Source organism: Pongo abelii, chromosome 17 (assembly GCF_028885655.2).
Source record: "Pongo abelii isolate AG06213 chromosome 17, NHGRI_mPonAbe1-v2.0_pri, whole genome shotgun sequence".
In the NCBI taxonomy this organism is placed as follows: Eukaryota; Metazoa; Chordata; class Mammalia; order Primates; family Hominidae; genus Pongo; species Pongo abelii.
In genome coordinates, this window is record NC_072002.2 from 47,973,685 (window position 1) to 48,000,985 (window position 27,301).

Here is a 27,301-nt window from a genome sequence, read left to right on the forward strand (position 1 = left end):
TATTCCATTTCCAGGCCCAGTGGTACAAGAGGTGTAGAAAAGAAAAAGGCTGCCACCTGAAAGCATTCCAGAGGAACCAGTGTCCTGGCTGGGAAGACAGCCAGATTTTGTATATTAAGAAGTAAAGGGAGTTTTCAGAGAAAATATGGAGGCTGCAGGAGATTTTCATAATGACATCCTAAATTCCAGAGGAAACCTTGGGAGTTTAGTAGCTGAGAAAGGGTGACAGATAGCATAAGAGCACTTGGCCAATAGTGTAACCAAAACAGGGATAAGCAAACTTTCCTAATGTAAAATGTGAATAGGCACTTCACCAAATAACACATACCCAAACATATCCAGCTAATGTGACAAAACTTAGATTTCCTGACCTCTCTTTTGAAGTTGCATTCGGGAAATTACTTTGGGAAATCAGTGAAAGAATAGTAAATAGCTTATTTCCTTGAGTATTCCTTGACTTGCTCACTTTTGCATCTTATTGCAAACCACAATTGTATCTCCATGTAAGTACCCTGTGCTTCTATGTATAGCTTATTAATCTAGCCTCAGGACACATTTTCAAACCTAGATATTGAAAATGTATTGAGTATTTTGTTATTTTGTTTTATTTTTACCTCCGAGGGAACAAACTTAGGTTAAATGTCCCATCCAAATTGCAAGCCCAGGTGTGACACCAAAGGCCAGGCTCTCATTACTCTGATACCTTGCCTGGAACCACAGGCAACACTTATTAGCCAGTCATCATTGGTACGGTTTGCCTTTCCAACGTTAGTTCACATCCATTATGATCCTAAACTTAAGACTTTGACAAAGAGGAACCCTTGGGTTATCCCAATAAAATAGTGGGATACCACATGATTTCTTAAAATTCAATAATAGATTTCAGGAAACTGAACTGCTTTAGGTGATTTTCTTGCTTACTCTGTTTCTAATATATATTTGAACCAAAAGTTAGAATGGATATACTTTCCACACTTCCTACAGCTGTACAAATATACTTTGAAAATGTGATCAGAGAGAGAAGGTTGGGTATATGAGTGGATGTGTGTGTATGAGGGAGCAAGAGAGAGGGGTGTGGGAGAGAAAAGTTGGAAAGGAGGGAGAGAGGGAGTGGGAGATGAGTACACCATCTGTTTTGCTATTTTATTCATCTTTCCTTCTTATATTCATCCTTTGGGATGAAAGACTGGGGAGTATTGAGAAGAATATTAACCATCAATTCGTAACATACCCTTGATGCGCTGAAAGAATAAGCCGCTGCTACCATAGTGTTATATCAGATTGACAACTATTTATTGACATTTGCTGTACCATTTAGGGGATAAGCAGAGAAGTATTTGAGAAGAAAGTATTTTGTAAAAACTGATAAGAAATCTTAGCAGTTTGATTCCAGTCATTAACACTTGAGTCCTTAGGCAGAGTTAAGATAATGATTATAATACTTTAGTTCTCTTTTTGGGATCAACTGGGCAGGGAAACATTCTTTTAAAATGGGAGATGTGTTGCCAAGGTACTTTGTTATAAAGTTTTGTTGAAAAATTTTACAATGTAGGAAAAGTGGTATATTTTTAATTGTGGAATTTACAAGACACAGAACTATGGTTATGTGTTTCTTTGACTTCTGAAGAGTTTCTCAAGTTAATAATAATTAGACTTGAGAATGTAAACTTCACATTTTACAAGCTAAGCTTTAGAGATCAAAGAATGATTTAGGTGAATTACTTGATGTATCTGTGTTGACAACCCATGACCATTTATGCTTATATAAGTATAAATCTGTGCCACCCAAGTAAAATATTATAAATTTTATGGTCTATTTTAGTCAGAGATTTATGGGTATGTTTGTGTCTGAGTTGTTTTCTGAGAATAATACATTGATATATCATGAGTTTCCTAACACATATTAAGTTGACTCACAATGTGTTGCTGGTCTGCAGAACTCATACATATTTTATATGAGATGATACCATCAGTAGACAGTCTTCGCTCTCTTCATCCTCTGTCTATAAATTGTTATTAACAAGAAAAATTAAGTTTCTCTTTTTGTGGCCCTAATATAGTTTATGCTTAAAATCAACAGCAACCATACTATATATTTCTTTTAAATGAGGAAACTAGAGATTGTACACGTTTCATCCACAGAGATCAAAAAAGGTTCTGCTTGCTATTAACCCTAATGGCTTTCAGGGAGGAAGCAGCACTCTAGCAAGGGAATTAGTATTTTAAAAGTTTCTGTTGGGGAGAAAAAAAAAAAAAAAAGACCTTAGATCCCAGGGCAAATAATGATTCCAACATTTGAAGAATTTTATGGAGTCCTTTTTCATTATTCTTTATGGCCAGTTTTATAAGTGAGTTTCTGATTGTGTGATTCTTGGCAGAGTTGTGTTAACTTAATGAAACATTACTCAGCTCACTCTTTGTTTTCATTGGCTCAGAGGCTGCAGTTTGAGGGGTCTTTTATCAAAAGTGAAAAGTGTGTTAAGGAGGCCTGAAGTGTGTGAATATAATCTCAATTGAGACATCAGTTACATGCAGATAAGAAGCTTCATGGAGAAATTGGGGCATACATTTAAAAGGTCCGGACACCCTGGGGAGTAGTCACACTGACAGCTCATGAGGCAATTTTATACAAGGCTACAAAAAAGGAAAATGAGGGTGACCATGGAGTTGTGAAGGGAGTGTTTTGAGTAACTTTGGAAGATGTTGCCCACCTACCCAGTGTCAGTTGGTATTCTGGTCTTGTTTTGCTGGAGGTTTTACAGTAACTTGCCTGTGAATGCTCCAGTGTAGTTTTACATTGGATATTGTGTGTCTGCATCTTTGTGTTCAGGAGGGTGGGGGTAGGAGAGTGTCAACAGGCTTCTACATGATCGTGGAGAAAGATAACACAGTGTGACCAACTACCCGGCAGCCATTCCTAAGAATCTTGCAGGGGACAGGAAGGATATTCCCTCTATGCCTGAACCAGGTCCCCTAATTTTGGGAGGTTAAGCTAATTTGTCTTTCATCCAACAGCTCTGCATTTTAGGCAACAGCTTTGTTTGTTCATGGAGACACCTGCTCTACATTGGTGGCCTAGAGAAACTTAAGTATGTGAAAATTATGTTGTTTTAGTTACACGTTGAAGAAAACACAGAGGAAAGCGAATACTCTTCACAGTCAGAAATGACCATTGGCAGGATATAGAACTTCCATTGCCCACTCTTTCTCCTTCTCCTTTCTTTTATCCCAGCCCCCAGATTATACAGTTCACAAGAAGCGTGAGGAATTTCAAAAGATCATGAAGCCCTGATTCCTGTCTCCTGCCAGTGTTTTTCTTAAACCACTCAATTGAAGTAGACAATATTCTAATAGTATATGATCAGGGGGATAGAAATCGCACAGTCCCCCTTATACTTCTCCCTGTGAAGTTCTTGATAACTTTTATAGAGAAGATTTTTTTCTTTATGTTGAAATCTTTTGTGCTTTTAATTAAGCTAATTTCCTCCTTTTTTTTTCTGTGCTCTGATGATAAACAACAGATGGTCACCCCTTCATCTTAACTTCTCCAAACGACTTATCCCAACTCTTTCAAACATTACTTACAGACACTTTTCATTTCTTTTATCTTTCAGAGACCTCTTTTTCTTACATATTTCCTCTTGAACTGTGAACTTCATTCTTGTCTAGATGGATTTTGGTCAATTTTAACAGTCCAGAGTCATGTAGGAAAACGTTTTCTTTTAAATGGGATAAAGTGACCCATTTAAGCATACTTTCATCTCTCTTCTTGAATTATGAGATAAATATTTCATAATATAAAGATCGAGAACAGAATATGATCTCATAAAACTAAAGATTGATAACAGAATATGATCTCATAATAAAACAACAAACTACTTCTCAAAAACAGAATTGAAGGTATTCCCTCAATTACACATCTTAACTAGCCAATTTCTGTTTGATTTATATAATCTGTGACTGTAGATATGAACAAAACACTCATGTTCTTTAAAAAAAGTACTTTTTCATTGATGCCAGATAATTCGTTCTCACTTTTCTTTACAGTTATATTATATAACCATTTCTCAAATTGGCATCTGGATAGCTAACCTGATTCCCCTTTATCGGAATTTATAGTTTATATGGTAAAGTATGAAATAATTAATAGTGATGCCCATGAATGAAACACTTAACCTTGACCTGTGCCAACCTTTTGCTGATCTCCTTCCTGTCCACTTTTTTCTGTTTCTCATTTTCTAGGCTGATTGCTTTATTTCTGTGCAGATGTTTCAGAAACCTGATGCAGTGTGGAAGATCACAGGGGTTATACCAGTATAAAATAAATAGCCTCTGATGTTATTTTTCCCACACAAACAGCATATAGTATTATTACTCTCCATTACCCTGTGAGCGAAATCCTTGTTGGTTCTATGGTAGGAGGAGGTTAGGTGGCTAAAGGCTGGTAACTACAATATATGCTTTTCCTACTAAATATATTTATTTTTGGTTTGGGTTTTCTCTCCTCTGTGTTTAAGGAGATATTTTTATGAATATCTAGAGATAATAGTATGACTAAATTGGCCTGGCTGATAAATTGAGTACTTGTAGGAGAGATTCTTATAGCTACATCTTTAGTGTATACAATGGTCTTCCTAGTTACCTTTGGAGCTTCAGTGTTCTAACCAAAATGTCTGTGAACCATTTGTAGCCATTGTAATGAGGTGGTGGCATATCCATTTCTGTGGCAGGTGAACGACATTTGTATCATATGATATCAGCCACCCAAATCACTAAGGTCTCTGGCGTGATGACATTTTGCAGCAGCATTTTCTCACTGATATATGGTTGGTATAATTATTATCTGATTCAACATTCCTCTTGGTTTATTTTGCTTTTTTTCTGAAAATCTCTTCTGAATAAGAAGAGGCTTCATTGGGCTAATGAAGCAGGTTATAAAATATAGTAATCATTCTAGTTACATTAGGTATGTTTCATTATAGAAGATGTTGTTCTAAACGTTATCAAGAGAATCAGTGCTTATAATTTTTAGACTCCATGTCCTTTGAAAGGGTCTTAGGAAAAATTGCTGTTTCCATTATTTTATTGCTAGTATTACTAGCAATTTATTAATCTATTTACTGACTTTTCTTGGCAACTCATATCCTTTGGATTTTCTTTTAATGTAACAAGGAAATTTGCTTAAACCCAAATACCTATACCTATCTTGAAACAAATGTTTTTAGAAAAGGCAGTTCTGCTTAGGCTGAATTCAAGAAGGATTTTAAAAATAGAGTTCAGGAATGATTTAATTGGGGTCAGATGGTTTTCCCTGTTCAAATCTTTTTAACAATTTGTAGCATGTATTTTCTGGCTGTATCCAAAATATCTGATATACACAATTTCAAATATAAATACTGTACATAAAACAAATTATAACCCAAACATAAACTGTTGTGTTTATTTGCCATTTGGGGATACTTCTGAACTGTCTGCTTGTTGATCTTTCAAAACAAATTTATTATTGTTAAGTTTTCATCGGTAGTTTTCCTCAGGTAGAATTAATGGTCTATATCTAGACCAGTGTTCTTTGAAAACATTTTTTAAAAATTCTTATGGCCTCCAACTCAGGTATTCGATCTTTTTCGCTGTTTTTCCCCCAGCATCTTATACAGTGATTGGCATGAGGGAAAGTACTCAATAAAAGTTGTGCAACTGAATGATTAATCAATAAACCAATAAACTTCCTCTAAGACCCAGCCCTCTATTCAGATTTTATTGACTTCTAACAATGTACCACAGTGTTATTCCTAATACACTATGTATCCTTTGAGTTAAATTTTTTATTCATATAACTTTTTTAAATTACATTAGGAGGGAATACCAACCTATAATGTATGTCAAGATCATTCATACAGAAAACTGTTGTGATTTGAGAACATCTAGTCTGATTATTCAGAAGAATGAAAGGGAGTGTTTGGAAAGAGAACTTACAGAAATGAAATTGGTAAAAGGCTGCTCCCCTCCTTGTCTTTATTAGGTCTTTGAGCACCAGTTTCCTCAGATAGCTTGTTACTTATTGGGTGGCTCAGTGGGACAGAGAGCAATTAATAGTACATAATATCGGTGTTGCAGAGACTATATAATGTACAGATCCTGGTCTGTGTTGTGGTTCTGCACCCACACAGCTTCTGCCATTTTATGTAAGCATTGTGATTTCTAATTTTGACTTTTAAATTTTATTTTTATTTCCCCATGCAAAAGCACAAAACTGACTTTACTCATTAAATAAGACAATGAGTAAAGATGGCAAAGAGAAATCTATCTATAATTAGTGGCAGGTCGTGCAACTTCCTACTGTCTTGCAAAGGAAATTCTGTCATTTGGCTTTCATATTATCCCTAATTGACTTTAGAATAATTTGAGAAAATAATTTAAGAAGGCTTCTGTTTTCAAGTTTACAACAATTCATTTTATACATACTTTTTCATAAAAAATAGCTTTGCTGACCTCCACTTTCATGAATTCTTATTAAAAATCATAGTTGAAAGTTAACTTCAAAAATACTTTAAACAAAATTTTTGAATTTGATACTTTAAAATTTGATTTTTAAAAAATTCAATGAACATTAATAGATCGACTGCTCTGTGCCCATGTTCGCATGCAAGTCCCTGAGTTTCTAAGCCTGTGGCTGCTGAGGCAGATGACAGCACCAGAATTGCAGGGACTGTCGTGAATTTGTACACTAAATTCCAAGAAAGCACAGCTAGGGGAGGAGCAAGTCTACCTCAGAAGCTGGGACAGTCAGAGAAGCTTTGGGGGAAGCTGTTCAGAATTTGGACTGCCAAGATGAGTTTGCCAGGCAGAGTGCTGGGAAAGGATATTTGGAGGAGGGACAATCAGACCAAGTACAACAAACACAGCAAGTAGATGTGTTCAGAAGACACTGAAGAGTCTCCAGATTGGCTGGATTATAGAGGCTGAGAATTGGGAGGCAGGCAGGATGTGAGACAAGAGAGACAGATCAAGTTTGCATTCTGATTGCTCCTTTCTGTATATCCTGGGTTGTAAGTCACAGTTACAATTGTGGATGTCCTCTTGTACACCTGTCAGTGGATTAGTAATTACATTAGGAGGAAATACCAACCATATCCCCTCCCTAGCATGCAGCTTTAAAAATAGGAACTCTAATTTACATTTTCTAGTTCAATAGTATTTTCCAGCTGAATGGTAAATTAAAAGGAGAGACAGACAACTTGGAGACACTGAAGCCCGCAGTTTTGCTGGAGCAGTCACCAGTTCTCTAGCCTTCAAGGCTGTCTCATGGTTACTTATAATCTCCCACCTCCTTTTGCTCCCAGGTCTTCTAAATAGAGTATTTTGAGGGAGGGTTTGGGGAGTGAGAGTAGAGGTATTGAGAGGCAAATTTAAAATCAGCAGATTAGCTTTTAACTATGCTTTTGGCTTGCCTATTTTTGGCAGGCAAGCAAAATGTAGACAGAAATAGTATTTTTATACCTTTTAAAAAATGTGGAATGATAAAAATTCTAGGGAGAACTAGTCTCGTTTTGTTTCCTCATCTTCAGTTTGAAAAGGACAGGCTGTATTGTGGGATTTCAAGGTATAAGGTCCTGGCATTAGTTTTGTGATCATGCCAGTACATAGTTAGAAAAGATAGCTCCTGTTCTGTTCTGAATGCCAAGAAGATATCACTTTCTAAGCTGCATGTCAGTGTTTGATATTTATTGAATAAAACATCTGTCCTAATTCTTCAGTTTCCTGGCTCCTGTTGTAATTTTACATGCAAGGGATTTTCCCTGATCCTTTCTTTAACATTAATTTTCCTTTGGCTTGTATTTCAGAGGCCAAAGTCAGTCTCTTAGATAAATATTCAGGCAACTGTTTAAAATGAGTCCTTCATTATTTATTTATCACATCTATTATTAAGAAAGCTGCAAGAATAAGTAAAAGTGAAAACCTTGCATTTTGTCAGAATATGAATCTGCATGAACCTGCACAAGCCAACTGTACTCAGTGAATTAGTGTTTTTAGATTCAGCTATTCTCACGTCATATGCATGGAAAAAGAATGAATAAAGCAAGTCAAATGCCTATGAAAAAAGGTCTGTATTTGTCAGTAATTTAAAAATGTATATGAGCACACTGATTGAAGCCTATGGGTGAATTGCAAATGTGTCCTACCCATTTTTTCTTTCCTGATTTTTTTTTCTTAAAAATAAGTTGTTTAACCCAAAGGAACAATCACATACTTTTTTTCTGTTACATTTTTTTTGCTTTTCTTTAAGGTTCTATAGTTATTGTATCAGTAAATAATTAGGGAAGTAAATAATTAGGGAAATATGGTTTGATCCAGAGAAATAAAGTCAGGAACAACTTCTAGAAAGAGGGATTAGGGAGAAAATTGACTCCCTAGGGCAGGTATTCTTGATGTTGTTCTTGGGTCTAGAATGGAGTGTAAGATAAAGCAAATAAAGTTGGGTTAAGGACAATGAATCATTTTTAGAACAAACTGCATGGTATTCCTTAGTGCAGTTTCAACTGTTGTCCTGCCCCCTCTCTGAAGTTCTGGGCTCTAAATTGAATAGAATCTTTCTTTTGGATACAACATATATAAGTAGATATCAATCACTATCAACATAGTGCCATAATAAATTTAACCCAAAATGTACAGTGTATACGCTGATACTGAAATAGGTATCCCAATGTCTGATGGTTTCCTAGGTCAGAAATAGAGCAACTGGTGAGCTATGTAGCAGTTACCCTCAGGAAGGACAGATGATTGCATACTGCTTATTTTCTTATTCAGAAAATAGGAGGGATGCGAGGCCTCAATTATATGTACACTGGGCCAGAATTTGTTATTATTTAATCCTGCTGAAGTGAAGTTTACCTTTGAAAGACAGAGGAATAATAGCATTTTCTAAACAAATTGGAAGTACATTTAGATGCCCAGTATGCAGAAGCATTCTCATATTTTCCCTAAGTTCCTTAATATCTGTGGACTGCATTTAGTTATCCTTTAAACGAACTAACCTGTAAATTTCCAATTTTCTAGGTGTAAATGCCATTATAAGAATGTGAAAGTAATAAAACATATTTGCTAATGTGCACTTTACTTTTGGCTGGGCATACGTGAGATCTGTTCATTTGGGATCATATATTTTATCTGCCATCTCTCTGTCACCTCCTCAGTTGGTCACATTTCATAGAGACTTCAGAACATTGAAAAGGCTAACTGTATTATCAGTAAATACCATAAATTTATGTTTAGACTATAAACTGATTATTATTTCTAATATTTCTTGATAAATAAGCTTTGGCAAGGTGTTAAAAATTATTCTAGTCATTATTTAAAGAAGAGAAGCCTAGGAACCATAGTTTATGTCATCAATGTAATAAACTGTTTCTTAGCTAGAACATTTAGACTGTCTTAAGGAAAAAAACCATATTAAGTAAAAAAATTCATATGATCTTTAATTCAATGACTTTTCTCACTATATTCATTCGCAAATCTTTTTGCTGCTTCAACCATAGTATTTCCTAGACCCATCACTTACAATTCTAAATTTTTCCTTGTCGGGGGCTGAGTGACTTGTTTTCCCCTGCCTTTGTTAACTTCTAGTTTCAGTATCATGCAACTAAATTATGCTTCTTTAGATATGATATTTTCTGTATCAGATCTTGACTTTTGAATCCAAATATTATAAGTGGAAAAATCATGGGTTCTGGAGCTAGACTAGGCTGGCCTTGAATCCCATCTGTGCAGTTTCATTGGCCCTATGACCATGGGCAAGTTATTTCACCTTTTTGAGCTCTAGTTTTCTTTCTCCATTATAGAAATATATACCTTATTTGTGTTACAAGAAAGCTGCAAGGATTAAATCAGATCATATGTCGGAAGTGTCTGGCATTAATAACTGTTATTTTATTTTCCTAAATTTGTTCATTTATGTTTCTGATTACTTTCTGTATTAACAAAAAATTTGATTTTTTTTCCCCAGAATTGCCTCTCACGGGCCGCATGGTTATTTCTAGGCAAGGTGTGCTTGAGTCTATCAAAAGCCACTTGAGTGCTCTCAAGGTGCATATGCCTGTGCTTCCTTTGTTACTACAATAATTTTTACTTCTTCACTTTCTTTTAAAACTCAGGTCAGAACCCTCTCAAGTTACCATCACTTGGAAAGTTTTCTTGAATTAGCATTAACCCTGGTGCCCTTAAAAAGTCATGTTTGAGCTTTTTTACAATATGTTCTCAAGTTATTTTCTTCTGACTTCCTCTTGCCTCCTGCCTTTGACATATGCCTCCATTCTGTCGCTAATCATAGTACTTCCTCGTTTTAATTTTCCAAACTCCTTCTCCCCCAGTGTATACAGAAAAGGGCCTGCATCTGTGCTCCTACTCAAACCATTTCAGTGTTAAAGTCTCTCAGTTTGAGGAGGAGTCAAATGAGGACTCAGAAGTCTCTCCGTTTGAGGAGAACTAAAGGTAGAGTTCTGGCTGAAACATAGGTTTCAGAGAGCAGACACTGCCTGTGGGCTCTACTTGGTCACCCAAGTCAGTGAGACATTGATTCTCCTAAAAAGCGGTCTTTTGGAAGAAAATGTCTTCTATAGAATAGACAACATGCAAGCCTGACTCTGATAAAAATGGGCAGTTGTATTGTAATGTGTGCGAGCACCATTTTCCTCAAAATAATTATCTTGAATTGATAAACAAGCATCTCAGATTTCTTGTTTCCTTATCCATGCTTTATGACTCAGCCCATAAGAGAAAATAAACATGTCCCATAGGTCACAGATTCTATAGTAGTAAGGCTGTTAAGTAGAAGAATCATAATACCTGTGAGGCTGGGTAGATTTAAAACAATTGCATTAATTTAGATTTTTTTTTTCAGAATACTATGCATTGCCCAATCTCCATATTCAAATTCAAATAGTACCTACTGACTCCCAACTCCTGAGGCAGATATTGTCTATTTTTTATGTCCATACAATAGCTCAGTGACATAGAAATTATCATCAATTTGCGGGTTAGGACAGGAAGGCTTAAAAAGGTTAAATGGAATTGCGGCCACGCATTTATTAAATGATGATTCCTTTTCTTCATATGTAGATACTCTTCTTTTTACTGTGCTATTTTGCTTTATTTTAGGTATCCATTTTCAATTGGAGAAAAGCTCCAAGTGTGTAATTACAGTGGATATAAAAAAAGGAATTCAAATTAGTAATATCATTATCTCTCTCTGTTTCTAGTTTGTTCGAAGCAGGTAACTGATGAAGCATCTTCCACTCGAGATTCAAGCCTTACTAACACAGCAGTGCAAAGCAAGTTAGTGTCTTCCTTCCAGCAGCACACCAAAAAGGCTCTTAAACAGGTAAGATAGCTGCCATTTATTCTTTGTCCTTCAGTTCTACATACTTAAGGTAATGTGTGTTTTGCTGATCAAGTAAGTGAGAACCTAGCAATCAGAAAGCAGAATTTTCCTGAGGAATTCAACCCCATCCATGATATTCAGTTCAATAATTTTAATCTATGATAAAAAAAACTGGGAGAGGCTTGACTGAGAACTTTGATGTAAAATAGAAGGAATATGCACCCACTGAAAATATATAAAAATTTGTATTAACATTTTGTGTGTCTACCTGTGATTTATAGTGGTAAATCTGCTGGGTTCATAAATGCATTGCATATTTAAAAAATAACATCTCTATGTTTTTTGTGCTTATCTGATAGTATAAAAATAAATGATAATTTATTTCTTGTTACTGAGATACATTGTTACAAATAAGAAAAATGGTGAGTGTTGCTTATTTATATCTGGAATATTCATTTATGAGTGTTGTTTGGTGCTGAATGGCAGTTAAAGTTGCCATATTATTCTGCCATCACTGAGGCAGTACAGGCCTTTGTGGCCTTGCACTGAGATGGTGCAGGGAGGGGATAGTCACAAGGTTGGGCTCTGGGCACAGACATGCCCTGGTTTGAATTCTTGCTACTCACTTGCTGTCTCTAGGCAAGCCACTTTTCCTCTCTGAATCTTAAATTCATTATCTAGAAAATGTGGGAAATAATAGTATCTTGCTCCTGGGATTGATCCGAGAATTAGCTGAGGTAATAGGATGAAAGCACATGGTAGAGTGAGTGGCTCATAGAAATAATAGTGACTTCTGTCATACTGGCAAATGCTAAATTGTGCAGAGAAGAAAAGGAGGAGATGTTTTGGTTAGATGGAGCCATCGTATGATGATAACACAAAGAGTGTCAGTAAATGGAAGGTTCACGTATTTAATCCTGAATTCATAGTTTCCGCTTGTTTAAGTGCTTTCCTCTGATACAATCATCTATTTTGATCCTTCTATAACAACTCCCCCTTCAGCCACCCATTGATGACCTTTACCAGATCCAGGATTAGAGGTATCATTCTAGTGATACATGTATCACAAGGAAAAGAAAAATTATGTTTTCTAAAATAGAGTTTTTTTAAGTTCCACCAACCACTAAAGCTTCTTAATATGCACATCCAAACTTCTAGACTTAGAACATCTCTACCTGTCTTCTCCTGTACCTCAGACAAGAAAACATAGGAAAGAAACTTAACATGGTTATGCTGAATTATGTTACCTTCCTATTTCATATTATTGACTTTGCAGCATTTATATTGGAGGTAGTAATAGTATTTCACCCAGCATAGGTCAAGTACCCTTTGGAAAGCTTGCCACTTACTTCATTTGAAATGTTTTAGATGCCAGAGAACAAAACTGAAATTGGTGTTGAGATCCCTTTTTAATTGGTGAAATAAAAAATGGATATAGGTAGCAAAGCCTGGGCTACTCATTCGGACAGCAAATAAGATGCAGGTAATAAAATACTAACCAGAATAGAACAAAAGATACAAAAATGGACACTTGTGGCTGTGGCATTTAAGAAACATAAATGGGATCATAAATGAAACTCATACTTCTGAGGTTCAGTGACTTGGAAAATGTGCACACCATGAAATCTTCCTGTATATGAGTGGAAATATAAAGGTACAACTCTCTGCATTGTTCTATATCATTAATTTGTACTTTCATCATTTTGGTTTTGTATTATTTGAACATTTTTTACGATTAGTAAAACATTACAAAATTTTAAGTGATTTTTTTTGTTTTTGTGTTTTTTGTGGAGCATATATTCATGGGAACTGCCACTGCTTGCTTAGAGTCTGAGCTTTGTTTTAAGAATCCTGTCCTGAAAGCTTCTTAATGTCCTGAAAGAGTTATTAATTCATTTCTTCAAACTTCTATTTTATAACCTATAGCAAATTAGTAACCAGGAGAATATGGCTCAATATGTAGCAAATATGCTAATATTTGATTAATAATCAAATTCAGATTGGAAATGTATTTAGAAGAAAAGCTATTCTTGCAGAATTTTGCCCAGATTCCATGTAATTGCTGAATTTCTTAAGACAGCATTGCAAAAGTTGACTGAACATGCAGCATTTTAAACTGTAGCAACCTCAGCAAATCTACAGCTTTCTTTTCTTTTGGATAGCTGAATGGCTGTGACCGTGTAGAATTTTTCATAAGTGTATTATATATATATATATATTTTTTTACATATACATGTGATCTGTGTTTGTGAATATATGTTTCATGTGTATGTATACATGCACAATCATAATCATATGAACCTAGGGCCAGAATGATCTTAAAAATAATTACATTAGCTAATAATTAACTGTTAAGGTTTCTAGACAGTGTACTCTCCATTTTACATGGGATATATTATTTAATTCTCATGCAAATGCTTTGAAGTATGTACTTATATCCCCATTTTTCAAAGGAAAAAACTAAGACCCAAGTCAGGTAACTTGCCCAAGATCACCCAGCAAGTAAATCTTAGAGATGACGTTTGAATCCAGAACTGTAGTTTCAGATTCTGCCCTCTTCACAAATACTGCCTTTCATCATATGCTATGTAATAGTATAGACAAATTTTTGATGCTATCCAAGAAAATCTACATACTTGAGTGGTTATATAGCATATGGAAAGCAATACAGCATAGTTATTAAAAATAGCATTTCTGAACACAGGCTGCTTATGTTCAGTACCAGCCCATATTGATAACACACACTCCAATATATGTCATTGTTATTTTATTAGAAATATGTTGTGATTCAGTAGGACTTTAGTAGTCTATACATTAACCAGTGTAGACTCTTAGAAAGAAGTAGATTTAAAAATTTCCTAAAACCAAATAGCTTTATAATCATAAGTGGAGTAAAAAAAAGGTAATTTAAAACAAACTGTCTTACAAAATATGCCAGGCATAATTTCTCAAGTCTGAGGGCCCCCACTTTCTACCCCTGCCTAAAGCATGTTGCTACAGAGAGGGCTACATGTTTACAGGGCTCTTTGATGTCATAGCACTGTTGATTGCAGTGTAATTGTAAGCTGGACAATCTGGGAGCTATAATGTCCCTTGACGATTGACATGGAATATTTTTATTGCTCCCAAATATTTGAGTCCCTTTTACTTTCTAATCCTCCAAACGTTAGTTTAACATCATATGTTGGGCATAATTGCATGAATAACATATTGTTATTTCAGTAGTTGTCTTTTTTTTCTGCATAAGCATATTCAGAAGCCTCTGGAGAGCAGCAGATTGCTGATTATTACCTTGTTCCCTGTCTTCTTTCTGCCTGGGTATTTTAGTTATGATCCTAAAAAGTGTAAAAAGATTAGATTTTGAGTTTTAAAATATAATTTAGAAAGATTAAATTTTGGAAATTTTAAACAGGCACAAGATAATTAAAGGTTAAAGAAGAATGAGTTCTGTTACAGCAAGTGACATGGTAGTGAACATAACCTTTCTATGTTGTTTGTGTTGGTTTATTTGACTTCCTTCATTGTTTATTTAGGGTGGTAGAGTTTATTCATAAAGTTGCAGATGCATTTTCTTTTTGATATTGCAAAGCAGATCTATTCTTGGTATTTTGCGTTAGCTTTGTATGTTTGACCAATACTGTGAAATTCCAAAGGTTATATTGCATGATAGTAGTTTCTGAACATGGGCATTGACATTTATCACACTAGCAGCAATGTAAGTTGTTGGTGCCTGAAACAGCCTGCTGTTTTCTGTGTGTATTTCTAATCATTTGACTTTTAGCATTCACAGCATGTGATATTTTCAGATTTTCAGTGGAAGAGTTACTGCATTCGATGCATTCTTAAGCTACATTGCTTGTTTTTTTTTCGTTGTTAAAATAAAGCAGGCATTACTTGCTTAAAATTACAAGTTAACACAAAAGCCTCTGATTTGAAGTTTTATTTTATTTTTCCATTAGGATAGGAATGAAACCAATCCATATTTTTAGAACTATCTAACAGGCTTTCTGTCTGAAAAATCAAATGTTTATTTAAAGGTTTTTTTTTTTCCTCTTTTTGCAAGAAAGTATTGCAATATGTCACTGGAGAAAAGCATGCACAGTCAGCATCTTTTGATTTCTTTCCTTGCACTTAGAGCCAGAATTGAATTGATATGAGTGTGATACGATCTTTACTTTTCCTAGACTGGGTTAGCTATGTTGTGTGTGTTTCCTTTAAAAAGTGCATTTATTTCCAGGGTTAAGCTTGTAAATTTCTTTCATATTGAATAATACCTGGAAGCATTAAACTTGAAATCCAATTATACTCCTTCTCATAACACCATCGATATTGAGATTGTACTCTGTGTGGTTTAGACAGTGGAACATTATACATATGACCGGCTTGAAGGTACATTCCTTCATAGTAGACTGCATTTACACTCACCATCTGCTTGTTTATTTTGATTCTGATATTGCTTCTTTCTGTATTTGAAATGACAGAATTTAAAGTTGTTCTACAAGATAGTCCATTAGCATTCCACAGTACAGCTAAGGCTTGAGACAGTTGGAGGTGTCTCATTTATATCCCCCCCTAAAATGAATCTAGACTAAAATAGACTGATTATGTAATATCTGTCAAAATAAATCACATTATAGACAAATCAACAGGGCCACCACTAGCTAATTAAGACTCTGATGTATAATAGAAAAAGCTGCCCCTTCCAAGTTGTCACAACAAAATATAACATCCCCTCTTTTAGGGTACCCCTGTACAGGACACGGCATCCATGACTATCTAAAGTGATCTTCTTAATCCTATTTTCTTAATCTATTCCATAAATTTATAATACCCAGTCTGTGAGATACCCAAATATAGATAATCACAAGTTAATTTGCAGATGATTTCTGTTATATATGTAGCATAATGTAAAATAGGAATTTTCTTGTTTTCTTAGAATTTCAGCAAAAGCTCAAAGCTGCAGACAGTATGATACCAGTAACCCTGTTTAGAAGAGAGGTGTTAGACATAGCCGCAAAGGACTAAGAGGAGGCCAGATGATCAATTGAACAAACTCCAACAGATGTATAAAAAATAACTCAAGATTTGGGGGGTGTGTGTTCCAAACCTTGTACTTTGAAGGATTATGAGATTTGTTAAATCAGAGGGCTGACCATAATGGCTAGGCTACACGTTGTACAGTGGGACAAGGATGCTGACTGTGCTTGTGGCCTAAGCAGGTGCTGAACAGCTAGTCAAGCATGGGGAATTTGTAAAGACCTTGCCTAGGAAAGCTGCCTACTTAGGTGAGAGGAGCCCTGTATATAGAGCCTGCACTGAGGGGAAGTGCGGAGGTCAGCTAGAGAGAGCGTGGTTTATGTCAGTGTTGAATGTAGTTTCAGAGGCCTCTCAGCAAAAGCCTCTTATGTATCCACTAATGCAGGCCATAAAAATCTAGCAGTTGGCCTTCTGCCTCCCAGAAGGTTATGGTGTCATGGCTATGACAACACTGGTTAAGATAACTTTGCTCTAGTCTTCTCACTCGTATTCTCAATCCTAATCCTGGGGATCTCAGAAAAAAAGAAAGGAAACAAAGGAATAACAAAATCAGGAAACCCTTTCCCAGTGAAATTTCTGATTTGAGACATAGGCATGGTCTGGGGAGGGTAGAAGGGAAGCTTTATATTTGACCTCATGTTTTTCATCCTGAATATAAGTCCTCCTATCTAATGTATAAAGCCTTGGCAACCATTTTGGAGTTCTTTGCTTTCTCTGTAAACTCCCTACTCCTTTTTTCCATCTACTCCATTTTTGTTTTTTGTTTTTTAATTTCTGGAATAATCAAAAGTTATCCCTGCTAGTGGATGTGATACTATTTTTTTACTTATTGGAGACTCCACAATTTTCACACAACCAGTTTCTTCTTGTCATTTATGTCTCACTTCCTTTGTTGCCTCCAGAGAGGCCATTTCTGACATCCCACTCTAAATTGGTTCTCCCCGCCCAAGTTACTCTACTTCATCTTTCTGGCATAATTTTCTTAGCACTTGTATGTGAGTGGAACACTTATATTATTTCATGTATTTCCTTGTCAATCCTTCACTAAAATGTGGAATAATTAAAACTACTATCCTATTCACCATTATAAATCAGCAGCACTTATGCTACCATACAACTGAATAAGGTCTCAAAAATTCATTGGTTGCAGAAAGGATAAGTTATATAAATAACAAAAAATGACATTTGTTGAGTATTTACTATGTAAGGTAAACTCTGCTAACCACTGTTGTGCAGATTTTCTGTTTAAAGCATCTTGCCTGCACTAATGCCTCTGTTTTGTAGGATATTGACCCAAGTCATTTACCCAGCAGCTAGTTAGTTAAATCTTTCTCTACAACTCCTTAACCACTACTGCATCACACTGCCAATTTTTCAGAAAATTCTGAAATTCTGTAAAATTCTTCTGTAATCCAGGTACTTTGGGAGGCTGAGGCAGGGAGATCACTTGAGGTTAGGAGTTCAAGACTTGTCTGGCCAACATAGTGAAACCCTGTCTCTACTAAAAACAAAAAAATATTAGCCAGGGGTGGTGGTGCACACCTGTTATCTTAGCTACTTAGGAGGATGAGGTGGGAGGATTGCTTGAACCCAGGAGGCGGAGCTTGCAGTGAGCCGAGATTGCACCACTGCACTCCAGCCTGGGCATCAGAGCGAGACTCCATCTCAAAAAAAAAAAAAAAAAAAAAAGGAAAAAGAAAATCTTTTTATATAGTAGGCATTTAGTTTTGTTTACCTACAGACACATAATATGTGTCAGTGCTTTTAAAAATATTGTACTAAGAAATAGTCAGGTTGTCTGATCAGGAGACATATATTCAAAAAACATCATACAAACAGGCTCAATATTGGTTACCTTCCTTTATCCTTGCCTTGACTATACCTTGTCTTTTTAAAATTAAAAATTGCTATGGGTTTTTATTCTTATATTATTTTTATTATGGTTTTCTTCTGTCTGATTACTAATTTTTCTATAGCAGAGTCCTCTCAGCTCTAGAAATTGAGGTCAAAATTTTCGTTGCTTTAATTACTATTTACCACAAATGCTCAAAAAGACATGCCAGCTTTGACTTTATGATTCCAGCTTCTAGTTAGTTCATCTTTTTTTCCCTAAATATTTTCTAAAATAACTCTCTAACCACACACACACACACACACACCACACACACACACACACACACACACACACACACACACACAAACTGACTATTTTTAAAATGTCTAATTTTTTTCCATGAGAAGTAGTTTAAATATATGCTATAAAGACTCCTAAAAATTGATCACTCTTTGTGCAGGCTTAATCGTTTTGTGAAGTCTTACATAATGGGCAAAGATGGACTTAATTGTAATTTAAATTGCTATGCTATGTTGCTGTATTCTGTTTTATTATTGGATTGATAGGTTAATTTCTATACAGTACTTTGAATACTTATACAATGCTAGACAGATTGATTCAATTATGTGCAAAATTTATGTGCAATTATGTATACATCTTGAAGAAAGAGTAAATGTCTTAAATATTTTATGACACATATGTCCTCATTAAATATATTATTAACAGCAGGCTAAAGGTGAGAAGGATGGCATCTTATTAATCTTAGTATTTTTTGCCCCTCTCCCATATATAGTACCTGGGTACTTTATGAAAACTTAATAAATGTAATAATCAAAGAAAATATGTCTTATGTTATCATTAGCAACCATATCATTTGTAATGGATTTCCCAAGCCTTTACCTTCTCATCAGGCTTTAAATCTTATCTGAATAAGTTGTCTGCATAATTTAAATGCTTTCTCTCATTTAAATGGTATTTAATTTTCACTTCTATAATTATTTATTGCTAAATCTTATGGTTGACAAGTTGGACATCAGCTAATACCCTTTGCAAATAAAAGGACATCGTTTTTTGACAGCAAGGGGAAATACAGTCAAGGCAGCCTTTCAGGAGATTCTGACAACTCTCAGTCGAGGAACATTAATCAAGTAACTGGGATGTTGTAAAATTGGTAGAAATTACATAGAAACTAGGAATAAAAAGGATTGAGACAGTATGAAACCAGCCTTTTAACCTTTTGAGGAGTTTTAGCATTCCCATGGCTGTGAATTTAATGGCTCTTCAGTTTCGTGTGCTTAAGACCCTTTTTATTACAGGTAATTTTCTGTATAAAGTGATCAGCTAGATAAGCTGTATTTCAAAACTTTTAAATGTCTTTTATTACATTATCATCACCGTGGTCGATTCATTTATGAAACACAAAGTGCTCCCATTTGGAGAGATTTATTCTTATATTCATTTTTTCCTGGATTTGCTAGAACCTGTCATGTTCGTGTTCTGAAGGTTAATGCCCAAAGTCAAGCAGACAGAAGCCAAGTGCTGCAAGGTTTCCAAGATTAGGACTGATTCCCTTCACAGAAATAAATGATTCCTGCCATGTTCAGTGATTTTGTGCAGTGCTCCCCACGGCTGAGTGAGTGCATCAGTACTGTAGTCCTTACATGCTGTACATACTGATGACACTCAGTGTTAACTTGATTGACTGAGCGGTGCGCTGGAGAGGACGCACCTGCGAGAGAAGTGCAGACACATATATTTTTATTCTGGTTTCGAAACATTTATTTTACATTCATTTGACTTGGGAGTCATAGTTTCAAATTCCATGGACTCTCAAGCCACAGTGCTAAGGCAGAAGAAACCATTAAGTGCTGCTTTGTTGATAGAATTATACCGAAAATGGTCTCGGGCTTATACCCTTTGCCAAAGCCTGATTTTATGCTTTTGAGGGAAAATGACATGAAGGTAACTATTAAGAATCCTGAGAAATTAGGGGCTCTGTGGAATTTAAGTCTCTTAAGAGATTCTATCTAATGATGGACAAATGAGTCATTTAATTCAATTATGAGAAATTATTTTGGCTATATTTTTATGTTATATCTTTTTATTATGTTTTGTAGGCTTTGAGGCAGCAGCAGAAAAGAAGAAATGGAGTCTCAATGATGGTAAACAAGACTGTTCCTCGTGTTGTTTTGACACCATTAAAGGTGTCTGATGAGCAGTCGGATTCGCCTTCAGGTAAAGAGCTGAAATATCATATGCTTGGCCAGTTTCTTCCTGGAGGAGACTTCCTCACTGAAAGAGATGTCATGATTTTTTTCTGAAACTGAATAATACTTCCACTTGAGGTTTGGTTTAATTTCTTTATACCTTTGACTCAGTGATTCAAAAATATAGACTATTTCCAGTTTAGAAAAGAAAAAGATACCAGCTTGCTTGCTCATCATCAGCAAATGTCTTCATTTGCTAATGACAGTAGGTGTAAGAAAATGTGTAGGTGAATTTTGTTGTTGTTGTTGCTTTGGCTTTTGTTTGAATGTTGAACTTTAAGGGTGGACCACATGCTGTTGTATAATACCATCAAAAGCAGTTCTCTGTGAGTGTGAATTTGTTTTTCAGTCCTGTGCTGCAGAATCAGAAATCCTTTTATTAGTTTTTGTGTTCTGACAGCATTCTTCTCACCCCAGTGCAGCCCTGACCTTTTCTTCTAATTTACCTTCTGTCACTTTATCGGCTATGTACTATTCTATTTATTGTAGATTAACGTTTGTGTTTTCTGTTCATACTTCAACATAAAGTTATTTACAAAGGTATAATCTCTCCCTCTCTTCAAGATTCCTTTCTTTTTCATCTTTCTGTCTCTGTCTTGTATTGTCTCAGAGTGGCATAGTATTGTTCAAGCTTATTCGTGTATTTTACAAAAGACCTGACTCTATTTCTTTTAAAAGCTATCAGATCAGTGAACGTAGTTTTGACTCCACTATTAGGCCATCTGTTCTTGCTTTTTGTTCTGTTTGATTGATTTATTGGGCTTCTCTTTTTATATCCAGTAGGGGAATCAGATTGTGGCCAAAGGTAGTGTATTAACTCTAGAAAAGGAGATTATATCTGCAGTTCCTCAAACAATTTTAGATTTTTCTTTTCAAGGACAGCTAGAGAAGATAATGACATAATAACTATTTCCTTTTTTAGGATCCGAATCTAAAAATGGTGAAGCAGACAGTTCAGATAAAGAAATGAAACATGGGCAAAAATCTCCCACTGGAAAACAAACAAGTCAGCACTTAAAACGATTAAAAAAGTCTGGTTTAGGTGAGTGTTTAATAGACTATGCCATTTCACATTTTAGAAATTTGTGTTTTTTCAAATAAATTATCCAAAATTCTCGGAAAATTTTTTTAATGATTAAACAAGGAAATTAAAATTTCCCTCCATTTATCAAAACCAAAAAGGATGCTAAATAAGGAAACATTGTAGTTACAACTGAATGGTCTTAAGCCTATTACTAAATTTGTGAATGATAATATTGGATGAAGCAGAGGGTAAACATAAGAGACTTAAAATGATACATGTAAAATAATTATCTGCAGGGTCATGATACTATCTAATGTGCAGTGTTTTGTCTGTGCAACTAGGTTTCACTTTATTGGAATATGCTGTATTGGAAGAAAAAAATGCAATCTTTATAAAGGGTTCACTGAACTGGAGAGTACATTGTCAGTGGGGTCTGCTGCAGTAAAATTGCTCTTCCTTGCTTTTTGTCTATGCTTCTTAAAATATTTAGTAGTGCCTGTCTGAAAAAATAATGTAAAATTGCTGAGAAATGTGGGAGACACAGGCCACGCATCTTTCAAATCAGCACCAGGTTTTCTTCGACATACTTCTTTCCTGATAACTTTTCATCAGGAACCCACAACAGCATTCAGGGAGAAAAGAACATGAGAATTAGAAAGACAAAAATAAACATATCCTGGTTTGAACATTAGAATTCTCAACTGCGACTGGCTTGTTGCTGCACCTAGATCCTGATGGCTTCATTTCTCTGAGTTGTTTTACCTGTGAATAGGATCATGATAATAACCTGGATCATTATAATATTTTGTAAAATGTTTGGCAGAAACTGCAAATTTATTGACACGAACTTTATTACCTGTTCTGCCACTTACTTTCTTGGCAACTTGAGATAATTCTTATTTGCAGAGTGTATTTGTTTATAAAATTCAAGATTTTATCTGATTTTTTTTTAGTAAAGTTTTGTCAGTTGATACTATATGACAGACATTTTGCTAAATCTTGGGACATACTTCTAATTAAAAGACTTTAAATAGGATTTATTTATATTTAAATAAGAGACCTTTAGGAAAGCAGAATCTCTTTTTTATTTAAAGTCTTTAAATATAGCATACTTCTTTGTTTTGCATTATTTTCAAGGCTAAATAATTTTAGTTATTCTCTAGCCCAAAATGTATGTTTGTGTATAACCATACTTACCGATACATGGACATATTCTTTCCTAATACTCTGGGTGTTGTAAGTATTTTAATATAAGTAGCTTCTGAAATAGAAAACTATAGTGGGAGAATGATAGATAAAGAATATACTAAAAATCCAAACCAGTACCACATTATCATACACTAAGGGATTTAAACATCTGTGACCTTTAGTTAAAAACAGTCAGCTACCAACCTCTGTAAAGTTAGTACCATGTAATGAGTGTATGAAAATTTAAGGCACAGGGACATCCCCATTTATTTCCTTAGTAACTTCAGGAGTGAAAGTTACTAAGGTATACCCTTATCAGTATCCTCTTGGGCTGGGATCTTCAGTCATTTTTTTTTTTTTTTTTTTTGAGACAGGGTTTCGTTCTTGTTGCCCATGCTGGAGTACAGTGGTGCCATCTCAGCTCACTGCAATCTCTGCCCCCAGGTTCAAGTGATTCTCCTGCCTCAGCCTCCTGAGTAGCTGAGGCACTGCCACCATGCCCAGCTAATTTTTGTGTTTTTAGTAGAGACAGGGTTTTACCATGTTGGCCAGGCTGGTCTCAAACTCCTGACCTCAGGTGATCCTCCTGCCTTTGCCTCCCAAAGTGCTGGGATTGCAGTGGGCCACTGTGCCCGGCCCAGGATCTCTTGTATTCTGATTTTTGTACCTTGAAGTCCATGCTCAATGAATTAGATAATCAAAATTTGTTTTAATACTGAAAGTCAACTGAAAGATATAAAGACTGATATACAAGCCTGCTCTTAGGAAATCCTGCATGCCACTAAATACCTTATATGTTAAATATTGTGTTGCTGAAGTATTTCGGCTGACTTGTTAGCAAATTAAAAGATAATGAAAGAGCGCCCCCTGATCTTTCAAACCTGCTTTGTTCTAGACTACAAAGTAATGGAGATAATGAAACTACTTTAATGGAGGAATGGAGAAGTGAAGTCACATTCACTGGCCATATATAATGGAATGGTCTAGGTATTTTGACATAAGTTATGTCTTTTAATTTTACTTCAATTTTGTATAGTAGAATGACATCTGTTTTACAGCTGAAGGAACTGAGATCCTGAAGGGTTAAGGAGGTTACATGAAAATGACACAGCTAAGTGATACAAGCCAAGGCATATCTAACTCCAAAGTCTAAGCCATTCATTTTGGATAGAATCTGAATGTCAAATCATCTAACCTGTATTTTAGACCAGTAGGTGCCACTGAAGGAAATACAAGAAATGACATGGTGAGACTACCATAGGTGTTAAAGTGCAGGTCTAACTACACATGGAAGGAGAGCTAGTAACTGTAAGATTTCTCACCCTATCCTGTATCAAACACAAGGAGGAAGAAGGTGAGATTTAAAATAAGCCAGTTGAAGTACAATTCTGTCAAAAATAAACTGCAAGTGTTTACTGGGTAGGAACTGTGACTGGCTGACTAACCTATCAAGCAGCTGAATGGAATGGCTTATTTTGTGCAAATGAAGTCAGTAGTACTTTCAAAGTTTCCAATATATGCCCAGCAGTAGAAAATGAAAAAACACGGAATGAAAGGATGGGCCTTAAATGTAACCATCTCCAGAAAGTAACCCATGTCTTTTTTTTTTTTTTTTGAGACGGAGTCTCGCTCTGTCGCTCCAGACTGGAGTGCAGTGGTGCGGTCTTGGCCCACTGCAAGCTCTGCCTCTCGGGTTCACCCCATTCTCCTGCCTCAACCCCCCAAGTAGCTGGGACTACAGGTGCCCACCACCACACCCAGCTAATTTTTTGTATTTTTAGTAGAGATGGGGTTTCACCATGTTAGCCAGGATGGTCTCGATCTCCTGACCTCATGATCCACCTGCCTCGGCTTCCCAAAGTGCTGGGATTACAGGCGTGAGCCACTGCGCCCAGCCACCCATGTCTTTTTTAGACAATGATGTTTTTAATGTCCTGTTAGAATCAGACTGATATTTAATACTCTGTAAGGCATATTTACATACATTCTGCTCTTTGCCATTAAGTTGTTAACTCCTTGGAACAGTGGCCTTTCTGTCTACATCTGTAGTCCTTACTACAGCCATCATAGCCCTTCTGTTTAGTAGGTTCTCAATGAGTTTGGAATGAATGACTGGTTCTAATTAACTGAATGGCCTAGAAGTTTGGATGAATGAATGACACATCCTAGGGGGTCCAGCATAGTGAAGCTCCTCCTATCTTCTTGAATAAAAATGATCCTGTGTTTGTGGAGAATGTCATTCTTTGCATACCAGCATGTAGCAGAATCAATGCAAAGGAGTGATCCCACCTCATATCCTTTAACCAGCCAGATAGAGACAGCCTGTATTCCCTATTCTATTTTTTCCACCTGAGTTAGACATCTAATTCATACGGTCTTGGAAATGAGGTTTTTTACTTTCCTTGCCTTCTCTAGGTAGTGGTAGGTATGTGTAAGTCCTAACCTGTTGAAACCACGCTGAATTAAATGCTATAAGTCTGTTCTAATTTAAGTTAATAATTCTGAAACAAAATCTAGTGAAAACCAGAGTTCAGGGTGTTAGTCTACAATTCTTTTCTCATTGTGATATTTTCCTAAAAGGATAGAAGGTTCTTCTGATTGTCCCCTGAGTGCTTCCTCTTGATTTCTAGCAATTATTAGTTGCTTTATCAGATTGCAAGATACTCACCCTGTGCAAGGCCTGAGTTTCACTTGGGCCTTAGCATCTAAGGAGTATAGCCCAAGAGACAATGGACCCCAGTATGTTCTCTCAACACTCTTCAGTACGGGAAGCTCCATGGACCCCCTCAGACCTTTTCATGCTCAGCTTCCCTAGAGAGGGTTAAAGCACACAATAAAACAACAACAATAATAAGAAGCTTCAAAATTCCTCAATCTCAATTTTAAATCTGAAGTAGAAAATAAAAGAAAAAAATTCCTCAGTCGGCTGGGTGCAGTGGCTGACGCCTGTAATCCCAGCACTTTGGGAGGCCGAGGCGGGCGGATCACAAGGTCAGGAGATCGAGACCATCCTGGCTAACACAGTGAAACCCCGTCTCTAGTAAATCTACAAAAAATTAGCCGGGTATGGTGGCGGGCACCTGTAGCCCCAGCTGCTCGGGAGGGTGAAGCAGGAGAATGGCATGAACCCGGGAGGCAGAGCTTGCAATGAGCTGAGATGGTGCCACTGCACTCCAGCCTGGGCAACGAGCGAGACTCCATCTCAAAAAAAAAAAAAAAAAAAAAAAAATTTCAGTCATTCTAATTCTGATGGTAATCTTGAAGTTCTCCTGAGAAATATACCACCCATCTTGGGAAGCTATGACTGTTGAGGTAGGTTTTTTGTTTTGTTCTGTTTGTTTGCCCGTGGCCAGGGTTATGTATGAAAACTATGATGGTGTTTCTCTAAGTAGCCCACTGATTGAATAGACTTGGTCACGGAGTGAGTGCAGTTGAAAAATATAGTGCTTCTAAAATGGTATGTATTTCTCTGATGAGGTTATAATGAAACAAAACAAAACTTTGGTGGTCCCTTTCCTATTTCTTAATCAAGTACAATAGAAAACACTGTTCTGATATGCATAAAACAAATTCTAACAATGTCTACAAGACTCCTTTATTATAGACCTTGAAAATTATTATAACAGTAAATGTTAGACTACCAAATAACCAGGCAGTAGAAACTTTATCTGCTGGGATGAAGGGTAGGTGCCTGCTGCAAATGCGGTTTGAAGCATACGTTTTTCTTGCCTAATCAGTTGTTTTAATAATACCCTCTCTCCTTGTCTTAGCAAAGGATAAACCACTTAAAACCCTCCCCCATGACGTTTTCTGAGACAACCCTAATACAGTATCATCTCACTGTCTTCATGGCACTTAGAACATAGATTTGTGAATGCTTTAAAAATTCTTCAGTAATACACTCTTACCACTTGTTTTCTACATCTTGATATCTTACAATTTTCTCTAACTAAAATGTAAGTTCCTTGAATTCAAGGTCATTGACCTAAACTAGTTTTAATTATACTTCTTCCTACCCAGTCACATAGTAAGAGTTTAAAAAGTGCTTGCTAAACAAATCTAAGCTTCTAATGGATGTCTCCGAGGGGGTTTTAATAGATGTCCTTGGTGGGCTTAACTTCTGGGATTCATTCCAATGTATTTTATTTGGTTTAGTGTTTTTGGAGTGAAGAATTATAGCTTTGTTGGTTTTATAAAATGGTACATACTCTTTAAATAAATCAAAGCATAAATATAAAAATAAAGTTTGAATGATAACCCCACATCTTTTCATACAAAATAATTATCTCCAGTGCATTATAAACATTATTTGACATTTCTTACTGTGTATCTATAGCCAGAGATATTAGAAAACCTGTATTATACCATTTTAATTAAAAGTACAAAATTTAATTAATTTTAGATTAAATAATAAAAAAGTAAAACTAAAAAACAAAATTGTTAAATATTGCCACAAGATTTATTTATATCTAAAAGTTTTCTCCAGAGTTATTACAAATATGGGAAACTGGAATAAGAGTGATTACCTTTTTAACTACTCATTTCAACTTTGGACAATGTATTATAAAAAGGTAGGG

General features: G+C 35.8%; 1 protein-coding gene across 3 annotated transcripts in view; it reads left to right on the forward strand.

The window, feature by feature from the left end:
• The window catches only part of ASXL3 (ASXL transcriptional regulator 3), a 249,075-nt gene that overhangs the window by 149,672 nt on the left and 72,102 nt on the right, over positions 1 to 27,301 (forward strand). For all 3 annotated transcript variants that reach the window (XM_054537787.2, XM_024235950.3, XM_054537786.2), the window contains 3 exons: positions 11,253 to 11,374; positions 20,363 to 20,480; positions 21,435 to 21,554. In XM_054537787.2, coding sequence (XP_054393762.1) covers positions 11,253 to 11,374; positions 20,363 to 20,480; positions 21,435 to 21,554 — 360 coding nt within the window. The remainder of the gene's footprint in view (positions 1 to 11,252; positions 11,375 to 20,362; positions 20,481 to 21,434; positions 21,555 to 27,301) is intronic.